A 24,025-nucleotide genomic window follows, 5' to 3' on the forward strand; every position below is an offset into this window, starting at 1 on the left:
TGCCTCAGCCTTGGATAACAAACAATATTGTGCTGCAATTTTTATTGATTTGTCAAATCTTTTTCTGAGTACTCAAAGACGATTTACATGGGGGGCAAGAGGAAGCAACAAATAAAAACAAGTGAAAATGATCTTTCTGAAAGACATCAATGGGTCAAAGTTGGAGTTGTAAAAAAAAAAGAGTTCTTTCATATATCTAAAGGAGTTCGCCATGGCTCTATTTTGTGTCCTATATTGTTTATTATATTATACAGTGACAATGTTATAAACGGACCTGTAATATCCAATGACACAATCGCATATTGCTTCTCACACTCTAAGTACTAAGGGAATAATGTTTAACGATAATGATCCTCGCCTATACACCTCAAATGGTATTTCCATTGAAGTTCCCCGTTATAAATACCTTGGGATTTAGTTCATCATCATAACCTTTATTTCAATTCGGAGTACAATTGAGGGGCAGGCCCTCATTTTCAATGTAGCCGAATACAGAACACAAATCAAGAATATACAGTACAAGTAGCAATTTACAACAGAAATCTTAAATATAATATATAGTTGGATCAAAAACCAGAGATCTCTGTATTTGTCTGCCTGTTTCCTATTATGCCCATATATGGAGATATCCCTGATGTCATCATTATAACGTCCAGGTATGATACTCAGTAGTGCACTAAGTTACTCTGACAACAGTTATTGCATAACTGGAGGGACATGCATTCCCATTGTGGTTCATGTGGATGAGATGAAAATAATTAACGTAAAGAAGACCCACCCAGTGACTTACGTGCCATACCGTGGGGTCATGGGGGTAACACTCCCAGTCACCTGTAAGACAAAAGGAAGATTTTTGGTAGATGCAGACATTATGCACAAGCAAGCGCGCACACGCATGCTATTGCGTGTGCTATCTCACACACACACACACACACACACACACACACACACACACACACACACACACACACACACACACACACACACACACACACACACACACACACACACACACACACACACACACACACACACACACACACACACACGAAATACATGCATACTACTTAAGTAAAAGTATCAATACTGCAATATATAAATAGTCTGTTACAAGTAATCAAAATGTACTTGAGTAAAAGTACTGTCCCAGAATGTCTCATTTCATAAGTTTAATGTATAAAACGTATGGAAATCCTTTAAAATTAGCAAGCTAGTACAAGCTCGTAAGCTTTATATAGTGGAGTAAAAGTATAATATTTGCCTCGAGATGTAGTGGAGTAGAAGTAAAAGTACTGAAAATTGGAAATACTCTAGCGAGGTAAAAGTACCTCAAAATTGTACTTAAGTACAGTACTTGATTAAATGTACTTAGTAGTTACTTAGTTTGCACCACTGCAGTCCATACAGCCACATACTGTACATACATTCCCATTCCATTGCCTACAAACACTATTTAATCATCCAGTCATTCAGCACCAACATCCAACTCTCACACACAAACGTTCACTCATGCGCACCCACACAATCACACATAGGCTACATACATACATGCACACACGCACAGACACACACTCACTCACACAGCCACGAAGCAGTATACACTGTGCATTCCAGCCATACTCCTACCATACACAGCTCGGCCAGATGTGAAGCCTCTTCATCATGCATTTGTTTAACATTGGCCAGGGTTACGTTTATTGAACATTCAGACAGTTATAAATAGAATGTTATCACTGTTACAGCAACAGCCGCAGCCATGAGACCTGCATCTATTTTTGTTCCTCTGTTGAACACAATCATTTCCAGTTAAACTTTTGTGTGGAATAGGAGGATTAAAAACAGATTTCCTAGTAAGGTAATTACTAGAAACCGACCAATACTGGAGTTTTGGGCCAATGCCGATACGGATATTAGGGAGAAACTAAGAAAATCCAACATCAGTGTCAGTGTGCCACACTGTGAGCATATACACCTGCTACTTTTTAACATTTATGAAAAGTGAACATGGAATAATTGTCAGATGAGGGGGGGGCGTCCGCAGCCAAATACATGAATGTGGGGGTCCCATGGCACACAAAAAAACGACGATTGAAAGAAACAGATTGCAGAGTGGACGCTGGTGCACTAGAAATTCAAGATATTAAACTATGTAGAAGAAACAACAATACAGTAACAAAACAAGAACATGATGTAGGCTTTTGAAATGAGAATGTTTCTTCATTTGTGCTGTGAGCTAGCTGCTGAACCGTCCCGATGAGAACATTACACCATGGTGCTACCATGGAGGCAAAGACTACTGCTAACCCAGAGGGGCCTGAAGGCCTGAGGGTGATCACTGGCGACAACCTATAGTGACATTATGTAATCCGACAAACAATGCTATGACAATGGACATTCCAGTTCTCACCAATCACTATGGACCCTTATACAGTAGAGTGTGTATGTGCGTGTGTGCAGTACTGGATATACTGTGTTTTGTGTGTGTACTGTATGCGTTTCTGTGTACTGTACATTCACTTGTGCATGTGTGTGTGTGTGTGTGTGTGTGTGTGTGTGTGTGTGTGTGTGTGTGTGTGTGTGTGTGTGTGTGCGTGTGCAACTGTGCATGCAGGCATGTTCATGCATATGCTCAGATGTGCCTTTCTGCGAGCTCCCACACGCACATGCATGCCTGTACACGCCTGCATGCTCCCGAGCAGTTGTGGACAGTAACTACGTACTGTACATTTACTCAAGTAGGCTACTGTACTTACTGTAAGAACAGTTTATACTTTAACTTTACTTGGGCATTTCCATTCTGTGATAGTTTATACTTACCTAGTTTATACTAGGCCTACTCCACTACTCTACTCAGAAGCAAATATTGTACTTTTTACTCCAGTACAATTAATTGACAGCTTTAGTTACTATTTAATTTGTAGATTTAAATTACTACAAAACATACAGTACAAAAAACATTTCAAAATGATTTTCAAAAGCGTTCATTGAAAATAGCAGATTGACAAGCTGTTGTTGTGAGCTTAGCGATCAGCTATTGTCAGCGAAAGCTTTCCCCACAATGACAGAACACTGAAGATACTAGCATGGAGCCCTGAGGGACTCCGCTCAACCATATGGGGTTTAAGTGGTTAAGTTTTAAAAATAAAATCTGAGTACTTCTTCCACCACTGCTCTCAAGTGATTTACATGCCTGGACGCTTCCTCCACTGCCAACAAGCCCATCTCGGATCTGACCCGGGCTCAGCCTCAAGCTAAAAAAGGAAAGCCCACCGATCTGTTTAGAACCTTGTCCCGACAGAGCACTCTCGTCTTAGACCTTCCACTTGATCGATCGTCACCTGGCCTGGTTCCCATCCACAGTGGTGCACACACACAGGCACTTCAACTAAGAACAAACCGTACTAAATCAAAGTCGGCTTATGTTAAAAAGTGTCATATAACAGTAGCTGCATGTGTGCAGGCTTAGGCCAAATTTATTGTGACGCGTTGTTAGCTTGCAGATCTGTTATTTTTTTGCCAAGTAACGCCTTCACGTGAGGGAGTATAAATGAGGCTTCGCAATCAAACATAGCTTTCAGTAAAATGCTGGAAGCATCATTAATTGCAATGTGCACTGTAAAAATACAAAGTGAATGTATGTGCTGTTCTAGGTTGAAACATAATTATGGTTGCCTATAAATGTTAATTTGCAGAGCATATCCTCCTTAAAGAGTGGACACTAGTAGCAAAGCTGGGAATTTAACTGATTCATTTAGATTAATTAATTACAAAAACAATTACTTGATTAAAAAAGAATTACACATTTGAATCACGCTTAGTTTTTGCATCACAGAACCTTTATCACTGGACGAATTTCAGGCGTACCGATCATACGGGTGCACACAATGGAAGAAGAAGCCGATCAGACCCGTGGATGATGGGAAATGTATATTTAAAAAAGAAACGAAATCATTGATTCACTTGTAATATACCAAAAGCTGTTTTAATTAAGAAATAAATAAATAAATAAAAGCTTCTCAGGTCAAATATTGATATGCGATTAAAGTGTGATTCATTGTGATTAATTACAATGCCTCAAATTAATTAGATTAAAAAATGTATCATGTCCCAGCCCTAATTATTACATAACAGAGTGTATGTAAGGGGTCAGAACACAGTAGCTTTCCTTTCTAAATGTTGTATTCTCCAGTATCACAGCTATGCGCTAGCACTGTGCTGTGTGTCATGCTTGGACAAGATGGGAGTGTTAACAGCAGGTTCTCCTCTGGCTCGGGGGATATAGAGGGCTTCATAAGGTCAAACAGGGTCAACAGTAGTGTCAACTAGTGTCTCTCACACACACACACACACACACACACAGGGATGTTCCTCCCCAGGGCCAGACTGAAACCAATGAGACAGACACACTCACATGTGTACTGTAGATGCACAAGCACTGTATATGCACAAGCACCACACACACACACACACACACACACACACACACACACACACACACACACACACACACACACACACACACACACACACACACACACACACACACACACACACACACACACACACACACAGTACAAAATAAACAATTACATTACAAATAAAGTCTAGTAATACATACGTTAAAGTCAAGCTAGACAATATTTCAGGAGCTGATCATGATAATACAACCAGAATACAATAACATTACATTTTGGCAGTAGATTTGACAGTAGATCTTTTGCCAGATGACACAAGAATAAATATACTAAAAGAGAAGAATGAAGAATGAAGAAGAGAAGAGAAGAGAAGAGAAGAGAAGAGAAGAAGCTTCACTCCTTCCTACAGGACAGATGGTTGTAGCCAGCCTTACCTCTCCTAGCGAACACAGCATTTTGAGGCAGAGAGATGCTCTCAAGATTCTCAGTGTGAGAAGACGGCAGACTGACAATAAACAGCACCCTACGCTACGAACATCACCCTCCCTGACAGAGAGCTCCAAGCATAGACAATGAAAGGTAGACACCTCCTCCGGCTCTGGAGCTTGTGTATCGTATGACAGCTGCCATTTTTGTTTCCAATAGAGGGTATGCGTGTGACATCATCATCAAACCAGGAAGTTATGCAGGAACGCCTACTGAGTGGCAAAAAACTACTTTCTGGCCTTGACAGCCCATACATCCACACAGAAAAGTCTTATCTGATTGCATTAAACAACATTAAACAATGTTAAACTCACTTTGCCTGTTGCTTTGCCACTCGATTTGCCACTCGATGTGCCATTCACTTTAAGCATGCGCATACTCTCTATATGGCGGAGGCACAGCACGCTGTCACTCAAAGTGACTACTGGCCAATCCCAGCGGGTCTTTTCCGGGAATTGTCAGATTCATTACTTCATCCTCAGTGACATCACTTCCTCCTCTAATGACATTTCTTTATCCCAGCAACAAACTCTCGCGAGATTTGAGATGAGTCCGGAAGCCTCTCTCTGTCCATCTGCAGCAAGCAAACCACGCCTACTATATTTAGGAGACCATTTGTAGGCTTTGTGTACCATTTCGTGTCTAGTGGCTCCAATGAAGTTGGCCCAGTTTCATATATAAACCATCTTTGCTAGTCCCAGAAAACACGCTGTGATTGGCCAGTAGTCACTTTGAGTGGCAGCATGCCGTGCCTCCGCCATATTGAACTCTAATATGGCAGCTACATAAGATTACATATCACTCCAATGAACTGCAGTGGCAAATGAGGTATCTAGGTTTTTATATATATGGCTCCAAGCCAGTGTGTACACACACACACACACACACACACACACACACACACACACACACACACACACACACACACACACACACACACACACACACACACACACACACACACACACACACACACACACACACACACACGTAAGGCTTTCAAGACACTCATGAATACCTGCAGACCTGCTACTGTAATTCCATAGTTGAACAACACATCCATGGTCTCTGAGACTTGAGGGACACACTAGGGCAAACCTCAAAATGTGTGCACGTAAGCAAAGTATTTAATCAAAAATCAGCACCCTCTGGTGGACAATTTGCAGACAGAGTGACATCCAGACCGTCTATATGGGCAGACAAGACGAGTAGACGACAATCAATCAGACTCATTAGAACAGTTTTGCATCTCGTCACAACCACTAAAACCCTCATTAGGTGAGGATCAGACCGGCTCACCTCTCTCGCTGACACTCTCGATCTCTGCGTCCTCACAGCTGCTGTACTCTGGCGTGGTTCCTCCTTCCTCCTCTGAGCTGCTGACACTTGTCTGCCTCTTGCCTCCGCCCGTGCCCATCCCCCGCTTCGTCTTGTAGGGTCGTGGCGGGGGCGGCCGCAAAGACTCCGACTGGTCCGAGCTCAGGGAGTCATTTCGCAGCATGCTCTCCGACTTCTCCCGTTTAGTCCGTCTCATCTGAGGTTGGGCCTGGCCAGGACTAGAGCCTGGCCCTGAACCGGGGGGCTCTCGGAGTTCAGGGGGTTGCTGTTGGTGTGAGGGGGCGTGTTCATGCATCCCGCTAACCCCGCCCACCGTCCTCTGGCCAGGCCTGCTGCCGTTGGCTCCCGGCCGCGCTGCTGGGCCCAAGACCCCGCCTCCCACCTCCCCCTCTCCCGCCGTGCCCACCCCTCTGCCCTGGGGATGCATGGGGTGCCCTCCCCGGCCCCCAGGGAGCACCACCCCTGCCTGCGGCGTCTGACATGGGTGTTGGCGAGGCGGATGGTGTCCGCTGGGGTCCATTGTGTGGTGGTAGGCCCCCTCTTCTGTCCGTACCCCAACCGGGTCGTGCTCAAGCGAGTGTCCCTTGGTCAGCCGCCGGCCTTCCCGGCGCTCCCTGGAGTCTCCTCGCAGGTCCCGATCCATCGACACCTGGGTCTGCAGCCTGGCTTGCCCCGAACGACGCTCCCCACGACCAGCTCCTCCTCCCCTGCCATTTCTCCTAGACAAAGCCAGAGCAATCCATCAATATTCTTCTAGGTACTATTCCGTTAGAATTTAGGGAGCATAACCTGTAATTTACTATACATTCTGATTAACATTGTACATTGTAGATTTAGTGGGGGGGGGGGGCAGAGAAATAGCATGTTGGATACAGTAAGAGGTAGTACAAATGTTTATTGTCTGTTACTCATGGAAGATAAAACTGAAGTGTTTAAAAAATGAAATACACAGGGACGGAGATAAATATCTGTAAGCATTATTATGTATTGCTGGTTTTAAATAAATCACACGGAAATGGTTGGATATTGGAAGCCAACAACTACTATTAATTGTAAAAATAACATTTGAAGAGATTAAAGAGATAGAAATAATTACTTACGAAATGAGAAATCGTGAAGTTGAATTTAAAATAAACTGTAAATTGGACATACATGAAGCGTAAAAGAGTAGGCTACAGGATAATTAGTAGCTACCCCTATTTTAAGGTCTCATTTGTTTTACTTCTTTTCTTTCCTTTTACTTATATTTCTTCATTTCCCCATGTTTCTTCTTTGAATTATCTAATTTATGTATTAACAAATGTATAAAAAATGATGCAGGATGAATTAACAAGGGAAGAAAACTTGTAAGATATTATGGATGAAATGGATCACATGTATGAACCTGCAATAAAGTGCAAAAAAGGCAGAGCAACGAAGAGAGAGAGTACATAATACATGATATTCTTCTACAGATGCCTTTTCGTTGTCTCACAGTAATCCATTGTCCCCTACCAAAGAAATAAAGAAAAAAGTGTTCACTTCCGGGACAGCAAGTTGGCTTACGTGTCTCGAGGCGGCTCGCTGCGTGAACGTGGGTCGATACCGGCCGTGGTCCCTGGGGTCCTGGGCCTGTTGGGGTCCAGGGGAGCTGTCATGGAGCCCAGGGGCGCCTGGGAGCGGGACCGGAGCTTCTTATCCCCGGGGGTCTGAGAGACGGAGGGATCGCTGATGGCGGTCTTCTCGGCCAGACCGGAGAACCACTCACCTGGCTTGGTCAAGATCTCCTGCTGCTTCCGGCAGTTATTACACACCCAGATCACCTGGAGGGGAAATGGATATACAGTATGTATATGGATCAGTTATTAGAACATACCTACTACCTCAAACACTGACACTGCTGGTTATTGAAATACATTGTCATTTGTCAGTGTTTCAAAGACACAGTAATGGCTGTTTTGTGATGGGTGGCTCAGGGATAGTGTCAGTTACAGTATTCCAGCTGTCTCTTATCGAGGCTAGTTCATGTGTCTTTAAAGTTAGATCATGTATTTGATGTATTGACCATTAAACAGAAATGATTAACTGCGGGTGCAGTTGACTTTCTTTTGGTTTTCCCTGGTTCAATCTGAATAAACACACATACTAAGTCATGGTGCATTTACTCCTACGAAGAAATGTCATTTGTCCTTTTCCAAAGACGAAGTTGATTGTAAACTATCTTGTGAGCATAAACTTAAGATCATTGTGCTTAAGATACAACTGTCGTTCAATGAACAAAACTAACCAATCTTGTGATATAATTGATATAACCACCACGTGTGGTTGGAGGTGGCAGTCTGCCGTCACCCAGGCGGATGCGTGCACACGACCTCATGCTTCTCACCCTCAAGGCGTCTTAATGGTTGTTAATCATTGTAACTAAATTTAGAAAGATGTTTTAGCATACAGTAAATCCAAGGAAATTTTTTATGAACCAGGACTCAGATCAGTACTAGCAGCTTCACTGTTTCCAGCACCAGTCCATCTCAACTTGTGTCTAACATGTCAACCAACTGAATGCAGACTTCAAATTATCGACACCTGAAACATCAGATGGAATCAGACAGTACGTGAGGGAGAGAAGAAGCGAAGGATGGTGAAGGGATGAAGGAGAGAAGAATGGAGATGGTGAGCTACCATGTAGGGCTGAATGCTCCCTGGCGATCCACCCCTCTGAATCATTCCTTCTCTACTTTTCCATCCATTTCTCCCCACTTCCATGTTCTCCCACTCCCCAGTCCTTTATGGCTGCCTTCCTTTGTTGTCCTCCTGAGTCTATAGCCAAATACCAATACCCAAAATCTCAGCCACTCGCTCACTCACACTCCAGCATGGCAAAATTATGGTGAAATTGGTGACCTGCCAAAATATGTGACCATCTTCTGGACTTCACAAAACTTCTTAAAAAAAAAAAGTCTTTAAATACGTGGACTAAATACCACTAGGTTGAACTCTGCTAATGAACAAACTGCAATGATTTATGTTCGGACACTGACATTATGTGATTGTCTACACGATTGTGACATATTTCAGGTGGTCACCAATTTCATCGTAACACCACCATGCTGGAGTGACCGAGTGTGAGTGAGCGAGTGGCCGAGAGTGGGGGTATGCGCGTGACATCATCATCAAACCAGGAAGTTATGCAGGAACGCCTACTGAGTGGCAAAAAACTACTTTCTGGCGTTGACAGCCCATACATCCACACAGAAAAGTCATATCTGATTGCATTAAACAACATTAAACAATGTTAAACTCACTTTGCCTGTTGCTTTGCCACTCGATTTGCCACTCGATGTGCCATTCACTTTAAGCATGCGCATACTCTCTATTGGAATTTGGCTTATCCCACTCTCCATCTCGAACCCATCACTTGCTCACTTCTTCCCTCCCTCATTTGTCCCTCCTAAACCACCCATGCACGCCTTCACCCCCACAACTTCCATTACCCCCTCCCTAGAAAGCTTTTTTGATGAGCCTTCAAAAGCAGAGGAGAGAGGAGCTTCACACCAACGCAGCTATATTTATTCACCAAACACGCCAGCACCACACGCCACTCGCATGGCAGATAGTGGACACATGAAACCGGCATCCAATCTGGTTCTCCACACTTGCTGCTCTACTTGTTTGGACTATTGGTCACGAGCAAGTGTATCAATATTAGCAATTTTGGGAATAACCTGTCCTACACAATGTGTCCTAGCCAGGGAGCCACAATTTTAGGACCCGTGATGTCATGAAACCTTTTTTTTGTATTTTTTCTAGTCATTAAGGTCCACCGAATGAAAGGTCTGCTCTGCCGGAAAAATCATGAAAAAAAAAAGTTTTGGCCATTTTTGTATACCCCAACATAGACAACCAATATAAGGCAAAATGTGATACATGTGACATGCTACACCAAGGAGTGTTTTTCGTGCAAAACTAATGCTTGGAATTCGGAATCATGAAAACCCCCTAGTTTGACATGTCACATGCTACTTAAAGTATGATGAAACTTTGCCTTACATTGGTTGTTGACAGCTGCAAAGAAGTTGCTTGTCCTAAGACTGATTATTTTATTTTTTTACAGTTTTATACCTGTATTTGTTTTGTTTCTTTGCTGTATTATATCATTTATCTTTCCTGTCTATGCTTGTTCAACCTGTGAGCCAAGTAGGGCACTAGAGTGGGGGTGGAAAACTTTTAAAAACTGGAGGAACAAATAAGAACCCCATGTTGGGCAGTTGAAATGTACATTGTCAAATGACTGTAGTACTGTGCAGCTGACATGCTTGTCCAAACCTCCAGATATGTGAACAGAAAATAAAATAAAAACTTTATCACAAAACAATGTTGCAATACAAACATGACTCCTTTTGTTTTTACTTTATTAAATTCAATTGAGGATACAGCAGGGGGGGACAGAGAAGCAGGGCTGCAACAGTTTGAAATTAAATCGATATTTTGTATACAATAGCAAAAATCGGTGATCTACAAGTTCACAATACGATGTGTTGTGAGCTTGTAGATCAGCTAGATTTGCTATTGTATTTTGTGCGACACCTTTGTATGAAAAAGCATAAAATAGGACCCAGGTGGTTAATCAATTTAGGTAATAATAAATTGTTTCTGGCTTATTCAGATAATTTAAAAGGTAATCGATAGAATGATCGCTAATAAAATTATCGATAGTTGCAGCATATCAGTATATCAAAACAATGCTTATATTGCTCTTTTTTTCAAATGTTCAAAAACAAAACAGTGCTGCATTGCATGCACAAACTAGCTTCAGTTGCTGCCACCAAGAGGGGTCATCCATACTATAGGTTAGGGTCCCATGTCACCTCGGCCCCAATCTGAGAACCCATCGTCAAAAAATAAGGAAAAACAGCGCCAACAATCTGTCTCAAGAGACTACCTATAGGGCTGAGGTTTGGAATAATGTGTTCCTTCCACGCGTTACGTCCAAATGGGGAAAGAACCGGCTTGGACTCCTCATGCATTGAAGGAAGCATGAGATCAGTCCTTTGCTCTCTCCAGGTTGGCAGAGGGAGATTACATTAGACAATTGACACTGGGTGAAAAAATAAAAATCCCACGATTTTTGTAACCTATTTTTTCACCCAGTGTCAATTGTAATCCTGGGTGCTACACTCCCTCTGCCAACCTGGAGAGAGCAAGGTTGGCATGCCATACACACACACACACACACAAATATATATAGGGTTGAGGGAACACTGGACGGAGGGAACAGATTAGACAAGCTGCTTCTGTGCACAGCCATTTTCTTCAGTCCCTCTGTGGTCTTCACTCCCATGCCACGCTGCAAAGCAATTCCTGCGCAGCGACAGGCACAAGGGCACCATGCAACGCCTGCACTTCCAGGCAGTCATTTGGTGTATGCCTTTTCCTTTGCAGCTGTGGCACTGCTCGATGGCGTCATACCGGTGTCTGCCCCGGTGGCTGCCACCCCCAGTGGGAGGCGCGATGGGAGTGGGCATGTGCTCCCAGGAGGTCATGCCGGGTTTGCGTCTCCAGGAGGTCATGCTGGACCTGCCTCTCCAGGAGTTCATGCCGGACCTGCGTCTCCAGGTCATCCTGTTACAATTCCATTTCTTCTTTTGGAATTGGCCACAGTACGGGCAGCGACCACATGACTTACATTTTGATGGGACAGAGGCTGGAGCAGCCAGTGACCTCGTGCCAGGGTCTCCCAGGGTGCCGGTTTGGCATGTTTCATTCATTTGCGACATCACCAACACCTTCCGGGGATTCCATGCCTTCTCAGGGCTCCTGGAGCGCTTGGATGTAGAAGAAAAAACTGCGGGAGCCGTGGTCAATTCAGGCAATAGGACGACCTTTCTGGTGCTTTGGCCTGGCAGAGAGTCACCTAATCTCCAGAACACAGAGCTTGAATAGGAAGCCTCGTAGGCTTCCTTATTTTTCTTCCTTTTTTTCCCCCCTCTGCGATTAGCTCTAGGCCAGTGGGACGATGAAGGAGACATTGGCGAAGCCCTGGTCAATTCAGCCACCTCTCTGGCGCCTTGGCTTGCCAGGGAGTCGCCTGATCTCCACAATGGCGAGGGAGACCATGAATGGGCACCGTGGCTGGCTTCATTTTTCTTCTGTTTTTTTCTTTGTAGAGACAGTGAGGCAGCGGTACTGGATGATGGAAGGCACCTATCATCCTTGTCAGTTTGAGAGCAGAATAGAGCAGAGTCCTCCTGTTGCTTCCCAGGACTATACACAGGACTGTACTTCTCTTCTCTGAAACCACACATACATGGGAGTATCTGTTAATCTCATGAAATGATCACCCGACAGTGACACCACAAACCATTAAGTAATACTAATGCTGCGTGACGCAATTTCAAACTAATGTAAATAACTGATACTTATTGATTAAGCATCAAAACATTTTCATATGCAGTGGATATTCTTAGGCAGCCATCATCATAACCCTTTTAAGTGTAATGCCTAATTTGTCTCTGTACAAACTGTAGAGAGACAACTGTTCACACGTCAAAATCTGTGAGCTTGTGTATCGGCTATTTTGATAGTGAAAGGGCATTATTGACAGCATTAAATCATAACAGCACCTAAACTTAAAATGAAACACACCAAAGCCACATGCTCAAACAACTTAACCATACAAACAGTGCCTAAACCTTAACTACATTTACTAATATACTAGCCACACCACTCCATGCCTTAGCTTAACACACCCAGCTGCAAGCTGTAACCATTTGATTGGGTCATTAATTGCAATTAACCATGTACAGTAGGCTACCTCAAACGTCCTGTGCAATTAAGGTGCATTAGCCCTGACCAATAAAATAGCACACAACACAACTCCTTAATTACAATTAAACAATGTTACAGTACCTCAAATGGTAACTGGTAAGTGCAATTAAAATGGCCATTATTTTTGGACCAATCAAATGGCGCACAACACAGGGCCCTTTATTACAATTAGGTGTACAGTATCAAGCAAATCAGTATCAAAAACTCTAATTAAAAATGTGCCTAAGATAAATTGTGCAAGTATTGCTCCATCTTCCTTCCGTACAACCAGTCCAGCACTCATTTCTGATCAAATGTCAGAGAACGCGCTTGTATTAGTTATCCTACTGAACGTAGTCAAGTCATAGTGTGGATGAAGTGAGATTCACGCATCAGCCTACAGTAATTATACAATCTAACCATCGGTGGATAATTACGTTGATAGACGATAAATAAATATGTAGCCTAAAATGTATTTAGTAGGCCTAGCCCTTGAAGCGGCAGACGAAACGCACGGCGAGGCGTTGGTTGTGAGCGTTTTTCCCTCGCCGTGCGTTATATTATTGGAGGATAGTTGCACAAAATAGTTACTCACTCAAAAGTTAAAGAATCCGTCGTCTTTTGGGAATTCTGGTTCAGGCTGGCATCACCACTGAAGCCATGGCCGTAGCATTCCTCCCAGCCCCAGTCAGTGACCAGGGATCTACTACTATTGGAGTTGGTTTCGAACACAAACCAACCATTCTCCTCCATGTCCATGACCGCGTGCGTGAGTATCCTGACTTGACGTACTCCTCTCTAAAGTTTGGTGAAAAATTGGCGGCCGCGGTTACTCCTCTGACTCCTCTCCTTTAATCAACTTGATTGTGCCTCTCGGCTGCAGCTTGTTACCTCTCAGATTGTGCGCAGCAGGTAGCGGACAGGTTATTATAGAGAGTATGCGCATGCTTAAAGTGAATGTCATCGAGTGGCAAAGCAACAGGCAAAGTGAGTTTAACATCGTTTAATGTTGTTTAATGCAATCAGATATGACTTTTCTATGTGGATGTATGGGCTGTCAAGGCCAGAAAGTAGTTTTTTGCCACTCAGTAGGCATTCCTGCATAACTTCCTGGTTTGATGATGATCGTGTTTCGGCTTAACATATCATGACGTCATACTTCCTCCTGACCATATTACCAGACCATAATACAAAAAAAAAAAAAAGTACATTGTACTTTATACTGGAGTATTTCCAATTTTCAGTACTTTTACTTCTACACTATGTCTTAGACTGAGGCAAATAATTCTATAACATTCACTGAAAATATCAGATACACAAGCTCACAATGTTGTGAGCTATGTGATATTTTGGATTGGCTATCTTCAGCAGGTGTAGAGGAAAAAAGAGCAGAAGTATTGATGGTTTAAGCAGTTAGATGTCTGGAAATACACATTAACATATTAATAGAAAGGATAATGTGTAAACAAAAAAACAACAACCACAAACAACATTAACCCAACACTGATTATAGTAGGCCTACTGACAAACAAGTCTATACATCTATGAGAAACACAATACAATAAGTAGTGGGGGACTGGGGTCCCTGCTTCATCTCTCTCTCTCAGCTAAGGGCTCGTAGGCCTGAAAAACTTTGAAGACGCCTGTCCTTAGGTTCAAAGCTCTCGCATTGAAACAGGCCGGGATGAGAACTTCTGGGAACTCAAATGCATGCGTCTCTGTGTGCAGTGGCCTTATGTTAGTTTAGTATACTTTAGTTTAGCATTTAGTATTTAGTTATTCTAGGGCTAACTTTAGTTTAGCCTAGTTTAGTGAATTCCTGGATTTAATGGGAACAAGTATCGCTCATTTAAGTAGGGCAATACTCTATTAAACCCATACACTACAGTGATGAATGGGTGTTTTAACAATACTACATATATTTACTGATTTATACTCATTTTGGACAGAAATTGTATTACATCAAACATCCATACAAATATAGGCATTATGTGTATTTCAGAAAATGTGTATGATTGATTGATTATTTTATTTTTGTGTCCTGTTCACGGGCACTCATGGGTTTTTAAGACACCAGTTATTCACACAAAACATTCAATATACAGCTCAGAATTATACAGAGCATGTATTGGCTGTGTTTCTCTACATTGGAAAAGTGCTGCTACTGGCTGATGTTGTTCAACAGTGAATGTGTCTCTGTACTCCACTTTAACAGGCTTATGTTTGTGTATGTTTTAGAATTAGATGTGCAATGCTATCGCCCATTCGCCCCCCGCTGTGTTGTTGTGCAGAGAGACAACAAAGGATTAGAGCATCCCAACCTATTAAAGCTGACATTATAGATTTGCTGTATAAAAATAGAAAGAGGAACTCTGATATAGCATAATAACCAGAGCTGGCAGGATCATGTGTTCACCACAAACACATTCAGAAAGCACAGTATGAGCACACCAATGTATACAAACACACAAACAGCTGTGGACAAACACACAGATATAGTAGATACACCTAAACATACTGTAGATATTGGACCGCTTTCATCCCCTCACACGCAAGCATACAGGTATGTGTAAACATTAGGGCTAAACACTTAAGCTTTAATTTATTCTTCATCGCACAACAGTGTTGTGCAGAACAATAGTGAAAATAGCCGATCTACAAGCTCACAGCGCATCACAAAGTATTGTCAGCTATGGTAGGCCTACATTACAGTATCTACTATTTCCACAAAAGATTGTTGCCTATAATGATATGCACAAAATTGGGATTGATTATTATTCATCAATCAATTATTTAACCAAATAATGTATAATTCTTTATGATTGATTAAATCGTTTAGTTTGATGAACTGTTGTACCCCTAGTAAACATACACGAGAGCATACTCACACGCATGCACTATACAGTACAGAGAGCGCCACATGAAGCCCACCAGCGGCAGCATGTCACATGACCACAGTGATACAGACCCTCAGAGATGAGTGTACATGTGAGTGAGGGAGAGTGAAAGAAAGGAGAGACAGAAAGAGAAAATGGCTTATGGCTTCTCTAGGAAAACTAGGACACCAAACCTCTCTGCGTGTTTGTTTGCATTGAGCTCCATCTGTGTGTGTGCGTGCGTGCGTGCGTGCGTGCGTGCGTGCGTGCGTGCGTGCGTGCGTGCGTGCGTGCGTGCAGCAGTATTCATGACTGTGTGCAATATGATATAACAATGAAACGCTGGGAGTTCCTATACGGTTGAGAGCTTTTTTTTTTAAAGGGGGGAGGAGTAGGTTCTCGGTAACCATAGTTATCACATCCTCTGGATGGAACTTGGGAGCACCGGCTCAGCAGCTCAATATACCTGTTTGGATTCCCAGCAGGGGGTGACTTGCATCTACATTTCAGAGAATTCCACGCCCACAATGAACTAGCACACAAAATTGTGCGCTAGTTCTGTTGGCCAAGTCATAGACCGTGACGTATACGAAACTGCCGTTCACGCCTGTGCTTTCTGGCCCTGATACGTCACTGGCTTCCCCTCTGTGTTTTCAACCCAGCTCGGTGGCTCTTAAGCCCTAACCACACCAAAGGGTCGCCATGCAACTCCTTGGGTCCAAACGGTTGCAAGGAGTTGCATGGTGACCCTTTGGTGTGGTTTGGGCCATTGAATTCCATGCGCTGAATTACTTGGGACAACATGGGACGACGCATCACACCGCTGGGACAAAGCTAAAACCGTCTTGACCCATTGGTGTGGTTAGGGCTTTACACTAGTGGCCAATCACAGTTCTTAAGCACTAACCCCACCAAAGGGTCACCATGCAACTGCTTAGGTCCAAACGGTTGCAAGGAGTTAATGCTAAAACTGTCTTGACCCTTTGGTGTGGTTTGGGCCATTGAATTCCATGCGTTGAATCACTAGGGACAACGTGGGTCAACGTGCAACAAGACATATGACACCGCAGGGACAACGCTAAAACCGTCTTGACCCTTTGGTGTGGTTAGGGCTCACCACTGCCAATGACAGCGGGGCTCACAGTCACACTCCCTGTACTTCCCCTATACTTCTCTCTATCCTTGCTCTACTTCTGTCGTTCCGTGTTGAAAGTGAAATAAACAACACGGAAACAACACGGTCAGTACGTGGCCAAAGACACATCGCTGTCTGCCTTCGTTCAAAATGTACGCTGTGTCACGATATTCACGGAGAAACAACAACACGGTCCACATTGTGTTGACGGTGATGCGAGATTCTAGTTATACTAGTGTACATGTACACATAATCCCATTCACGACTGTTCTCCCCTTTCTGTCTCTCTCAGCACAAAAAAATATGTTTTAAACAATCACACTCTGAAAAACAAACTCTTAGGAGCGACTTGGAGTGCAAGTGCAATGGGGATTGCAGAATTAGGTATAATAAGATTGCACGGTGTGTGTGTGTGTGTGTGTGTGTGCGTGCGTGCGTGCGTGCGTGCGTGCGTGCGTGCGTGCGTGCGTGCGTGCGTGCGTCAGAAAAGATATCCCAGCAAGCATGGTCAGGACCTGGATGTCTCTATTGGGGCCAGATCAGTCAAATCAAGACCAGTCAGATCTGGCCCAGAATATCACCTGATTTCAACCAACATAAATTCTTCCCACTAAAATGGACTTCCCTGGATGAATCACAGAGTCCTATTGAGGCCAGATTAAATATATCATAACTAGTCAAATCTGACCCAGAATAACTATATTATTGGTGAACTGGTGAAGACTTCCTGGAAATGACGTAAATATCATCCTAGTCCTGAACGTCACCAGAGTCACCGGAGGACGTCATCATAGCGTCATCATGACGTCATTTGGCTTGCTGGGATCAATCAGTTTGACCAGTCATTGCATTGCTGTATACCCTCCGCTCACACCAGCAGTGACAACAAGCAACAAAACAGCCAGTATAGTGGTAGCTGGGCTTACACTGAGTGACAAGGAGCAGCGAGACCAAGACGCCTGGTGACAAAATCGCACCAACTAAAGGCAAAACAAAAGTTGATAAACACAAAACGTTGTGCAAATGAGCGACAGAGTGGAGCGACGGCCAATCAGAGGCCTGATGTGTTTGCCTATTAGAACCACGAGAAACGACCCAGACGTGATGTGTATTTTTATGGTGTGTCGAAAATGACAGATCTACAAGCTCACAATGTGTTTGCGCTGCAATATTTTCGGTGCACGGCACCCATGCGCAACTAAGTTTAACTCTGAGAGAACAGCTACCAAACATACACTTACTGCCTTGTAAATCAATCATGTCACCTCCCCGATAGGAAGGAAATTGCCCTCAGTTCCTAGTTGAGCACAATGTTTAGAGACTGACTTGTGGGTCAGACCACAAATCAACATTAATGGCAATACATCAATAATATAGGCCCGTCTTTAAGAAGTGCAAACCAATTATTTTTATTTATTGTCCAATATTTGATTAATTCCTTCTATTTTTGAATATGTATATTTGTATGTGCCTTTTATTTGTTAATGGTACCGGGGTTGTGGCTCTTTTAGAGCGGGAACTTTGGGGGAAGGGAGGGGTAAAAATCTCAACAAATTTTGTATGCTACTTTTGACTCATATGTGACTTGAAAAATGAATAAAGAAACTTTGATCAAGAAGTGCAAACCTACTATAAACTTCACAGAAAATATAGCAAAGATAATTTAAAATTAATATATTATGACAGGAAAAGTGTGTGGTCAGCACACAAGGTTTATTTTGTTTTGTTCATACTATAAATCATAAATCATACGTAGTAACATGACAGCGGGGTCTACAGTAGCTGTCCATTTGCTCTTCAGAACTCCACTATCTCCAATGCCAAGCCCACAAGCTGGCTGCATTTGAGTGACTGACATGACTAAACTATTTCTTGTACAATTCCCTTAATCCACGATGTCCCAGTCAAATTAAATGTTGAAATAATGATAGAGAACAAAGAGATCATTTATGTTGGCTATAATGTTATGTTAAAGCCATAGTATTACCTCGAAAGTAATGACATCTTTGTTGTCTTATATTCTGGCTCATGATCTGTTCTCTCTTTCCTGTATTCACCGCCATGCTCTTCTTCAGCACTCCCTCGGGTCAGCCGGGGGCTTCCCTAGCATTACGCACTCATCTCTGTCTTTTTTCTCTTCCCACTTTCTCATGAATTCACACTCTGCGTCCCTCCGCTTGTCTGTCTGTCTGTCTGTCTGTCGCTCTGCGCTCCCCTCTTATAGCGCTGCTGCTGCATGCCTTAGTTTGCTCTCATCCATAGACGTCTCTGTGTCTTTCTATATCTGGCCCCTCTCTCTCTCTCTCTCTCTCTGTCTGTCTGCACACAGCCTCTAGATTTCTAGTTTCTACACGCACTAAACATGACATACTGTCATGTTACACAAGCCACTTCCAATAGATTCACGGTTTCTCTTCATAGATCAGTCAGTGAGGGTGAAGAAATGATCGCCTCCCGTGTCACTCACAGGTGAGACCAATGGATCAACTTCCTTCCTCTGGGGAAGGGAGGCGGGAAGCAGGATGTGGTCTCTGCCAATGACAGTAACGCATAGAAGCAGGCAGCGTGTGCACGGATGTGTGTGTGCGTGCGTGCGTGTAGATTAAGGTCCACTGCAATGAAAGGTAAACACTGCATACGAATAAAACACTCTGGTTAAACATACAGCGGGGGGCAGCGGTGACCTACGGGTTACAGGAGCGCCCTGGTTGCCGGTTCGATTCTCCGGACGGGCAGGACAAATCTGGGAGGGGAAGTGATTGTCATCACTCACCCAACACCGCTGAAGTGCCCTTGAGCAAGGCACTGAACCCCCAACTGCCCCCCCTGGAGCTGCTTAGTGGCCAACAGTATAAGACTGTGGTTGTACTGGTCAGCTCCCAGGTTTTAATGTGTGTGTGTCTGTCTGTGTGTTTCTATGTGCAGGGCGTTGCTGAAAATGAGAACCTGTGCTCAGCTACTTCCCTGGGTAAATAAAGAATAAAAATAAATAAAAGGAACACCCATTACTACACCCAAAAGTAAACTCACTTTACAGAACGATCATCGTCTCTCACACACACACACACACATCTAGATTTAAACTGTGTCAATCAATAGTATAAACAATGTAGTGATGTTAGAGAGGGACCAGACGAGGGAGAGAGGGGTATCATACATTTGTCTGACGTGCCATCAGCAGGTCGATGTGAGGACAAGTTCAGCTTCAGCTTTGTGCACGCACACGCACACACACACACACACACACACACACACACACACACACACACAGTTCTAATAATGCTGGCAATCAGGGTGCTGCTACACTTTTTACCACTAGATGTCTCTAACATGAATATTTTTACCCCAGGTATAGTCAATTTAATGTGGAGTCAAAATTAAGAGTGAGGGAGAGTATGTACAGTATGTATGTATGTACATGCATGTGCGTATATATACAGTAGGCTATATACACTATACACAGAAACAATGATGAGACATATTGTGTCCGTGAGCTTGCATGCATTGTGTACCTGTGCGTGCGTGTGTGCGTGCGTGTGTGCGTGCGTGCGTGCGGCAACTTCGCCTACAGTAGTGAGTGCTCAGCCCTAACAGGGGAGAAAGATGGCCACCTTAAGAACAGTCAATGAGAGATGGACACGGAGACAGAGGAGGCTAGCAGGACCGGAGATCAATAGTAATCATGGAGCTCCATGGTGTTAACAACAGATGACACATGACTCCCCCCCCCAAAAAAATAAACCCCCACCCACCCCACCCTATCTCTCGCTCTCGCTCTCTCTCTCCGGACATGGGAGACACACCCGCCATGTGCTGGAGTGACCACAGACGTCGACCAACCTCTCTGTGGCTCTCAAGAAAAACAAATGTACTGTACTGCATATCGCTTTAGAAAATGTCAAACCATACAGCATGAGAAAATAACCCCCCCCCCCCGGAAAAGATGCTGAAGTATGGGATCCTGCGATGAGCAGTCACACTGGCTGAGGGTTGTCCTAAAATAGAACAGTCCTTGGGAGGGGGGGGGGGGGGGGGGGGGGGGGGTGATCTAGGTCTCATATAGGCTCCAAATGCCAGAACTTCTGCTCCTATTCCTAACACAAAGGCCTTTATGTAGGGAGGCCAACCGGTGACCCAAAGGCTGCTGGTTGGATCACCGGTTTGACAGGAGGGTGCATTCCATCTGGTCACTGTAAGGTGACTGCTAGTACTGTACATCTACGGTGGCCACAAGCAATGCTGAGTGACCATGTGCTCTGACATATTACTGTTTATTTTGGAGGGATATGCAAACAAGACATATACAGTAGTTACATGCAGTTACATTTTCTGTGTTAACCCCAGAACACTAAACCCAGGTGATTTTCACCCGGACAATTATGTTTATGTGATTTTCATAATGTTTCTGACGTCTGACTGAGGTGGGTGGGTCCTTCCTTTGGTAGCTTCATGATGCTCAGTGACATCATAGAAGGTAGGTTTGTTTTCCTGCCCACATACCTGTTTTTTTCTACAGGCAGGTGTTCGGATGAATTTCACCCTTTTCTTTTAAGGGTTAAAGGGTATAACAAAATAAATCCCATACTCCCACAATGGGCTTTTTTTCTCTTTCACTGGACCATTCTCACATGTCCCAGGAATGGGTTTATTTATTTATTTAAAATACCTAAACCTATCACCGATTTTGCCCCCCCTATAAGTTGGGTTTAGTGTTCTAGGGCATCGTCATGTCTTCCAAAAACACCAGAGAATGGTAGATAGCATGCAGTCAGTATAGACACCAGATACAGTGTGTACTATAGATACAGTAACGAGCAGTACCAGTACACACTGTAGATATACAGCAACAGTGAGTATACCACTTCAGAAACTTTATACATCCACGTATGATAACAGCATCCTAAGGTTAGCAAGGAATATCACCTCTAATACTAAGCATGTGTTGTATAGAGAATATAGGTTGCTACCTTCAGGAAGGAGATATGGTGTACCAGCATACAATAAGGTCAGACTAAAGAGGTCCTTTGTCCACCAGTCGACCTTGAGGCTTAATCAGGAGTTGTAGTAGCCACAGGGTAATCTAAGCGGTGGATATTGCTCTTGTCTTCATGTCTTTATGTATGTAAATTGTCTTGTTCTTTGTGTTATGTCAAATGTGTGTATATGTGTTCTGCATACTTGGCTGCTGGGTCGCAAGACAGTCAGTGTGAACTGACAATAAAGTACTATATCATATCATATCATATTATACCAGTATATAGTAAACTATCCGTCGGACTTACCGACCGACCCGTCAGAATGACCGACGCGGCGGTCAGGTCTAATGGATTTCACCCTTGCTGGCTATAGGCCTACTGCAATGGTGTCTTTGCAGGTCTCCCTAAAAATCGACCAGACAGCTGTAGTTGATTCAGAAGAGTCCTTCGTCACGCCACAAAAATGGACCATATCACTCCAATTCTGAGAATTTTACACTGCTCCTCTGTTAAATAATTGATTTCAAAATACTACTGTTGGTCTAAATATATATTTCTGATCTTGTACTATCATGAACCATCCGGACCTCTCAGGTCATCTGGGACTCAGGGATAGTTCTGCATTCTGTCCCCAGATTACAATCTGAACTACATGTGGAATAGCAGTGGAGAAAGTAGCGTTTTATGCAACGCATATCTGGAACAAACCCAGAAAACTGTAGATCTGCTACAACTATCAGATCTCAAAGCTAAATACCTTTCTGTTTGCCGCTGCCTTTTATAGGGGGTTGTTAATGATTTTATCTGCAGTGTAATTTCTTCTTTAATTTTTATTTTTATTGTGCTCAGATGCCCTTTTTTAATGTGTTCCTTTTGCACTCTCTGAATGCTCTGCGTCATAATGTGTTAAAGTTAACAGTATATCAGTGTGTAACAGACAACAGTGGATAGCACATTTTATCTGTTCCTAAATTACAATGGGTCTAAAACCAGCAATCAGCTGTTCTGAGTTATGACCTCATAAACGCACACAGGCCCCTGCAGCTCACATACAGCCCTGGACATTACAATTAGAAGGATGTGCGTGTGCGTGCGTGTGGCTGTGCATGAGAAATTGTATGTGTGAGCATCAGAGAAAGTGTCTTTGCAGATGCATGTGTGTGACACACACACAGAGAGAGAGAGAGAGAGAGAGAGAGAGAGAGAGAGAGAGGCAACACACAGCAGTCTCCCAGGAGAGGGGGACTCAAGACTTCAAAAACAGCCTTGGCTTCAGCGCGCACACACGCACACGCACACGCACACACACACACACACACACACACACACACACACACACACACACACACACGCCTCCCGACCAGACTCAGAAATCACAGCAGATAATGAGCCCAGAATTTCATTAGCATGGAAATGCGCTATAGACTACATACCGCCATGATATACAGTACATCACAACACACACTGTAGTGTACACTATATCAGCCAATTTTAGACCCATAATTCATGAGGACTGCGTGTGTGTGCATGCTCATGGGATGTCCAAATTAATGTTAGCTATAGTATTGATGTCACTCATGTGTTCATGGGAACACGCTGTCTGCAGCTACCGTATGAGCATGACAGGTACAGTATGAGGTACAGGTACAGTATGAGCATGACAGGCAGTGGTGGACAGTAAGTAAGTACATTTACTTGAGTATACTGTGCTTAACCCATTTAGGCCTGATGTCGAAATTTAAAAAATGTCTTTTGAAAAATCTCATGTTTCTATATCAGTGGTTCTCAATATTTCGTGTCAAAGACCCCAAAAATGATATGTTGTTCCAGTGACCCCCTGGAAGCAATTAAAGATTTGAGTTAAAAACTGAAACTCTGAAAGAATATATATTCAAAGATTTGAGGCACATTTTCACGATTTTTCTAAAATAGCAGACCTACAAGTTCATAGCGCGCCACTCGGTGGCGCGCTATGAGCTTGTAGATCTTCTATTTTCCAATAGCTAAATTATAACA

General features: G+C 43.4%; 2 protein-coding genes across 2 annotated transcripts in view; both read right to left on the bottom strand.

The window, feature by feature from the left end:
* Positions 1-24,025, bottom strand: part of rims1a (regulating synaptic membrane exocytosis 1a) — a gene marked incomplete at its 5' end in the record, with an annotated part of 106,343 nt that overhangs the window by 44,373 nt on the left and 37,945 nt on the right. Inside the window, 3 exons of the mRNA XM_079511506.1 lie at positions 791-831; positions 6,201-6,958; positions 7,785-8,041. Coding sequence (XP_079367632.1) covers positions 791-831; positions 6,201-6,958; positions 7,785-8,041 — 1,056 coding nt within the window. The remainder of the gene's footprint in view (positions 1-790; positions 832-6,200; positions 6,959-7,784; positions 8,042-24,025) is intronic.
* LOC306930506 (uncharacterized protein) lies at positions 11,342-13,903 on the bottom strand. Its single transcript, XM_079511510.1, has 2 exons — positions 13,618-13,903; positions 11,342-12,506 (listed from the first exon to the last, which is right to left on the bottom strand). The coding sequence occupies exons 1-2, from the start codon at positions 13,779-13,781 to the stop codon at positions 11,495-11,497; spliced, it is 1,176 nt and encodes a 391-aa protein (XP_079367636.1). The 5' UTR covers positions 13,782-13,903; the 3' UTR covers positions 11,342-11,494.

Source organism: Electrona antarctica (assembly GCF_951216825.1).
Source record: "Electrona antarctica genome assembly, chromosome: 10".
NCBI classification, from domain to species: Eukaryota; Metazoa; Chordata; class Actinopteri; order Myctophiformes; family Myctophidae; genus Electrona; species Electrona antarctica.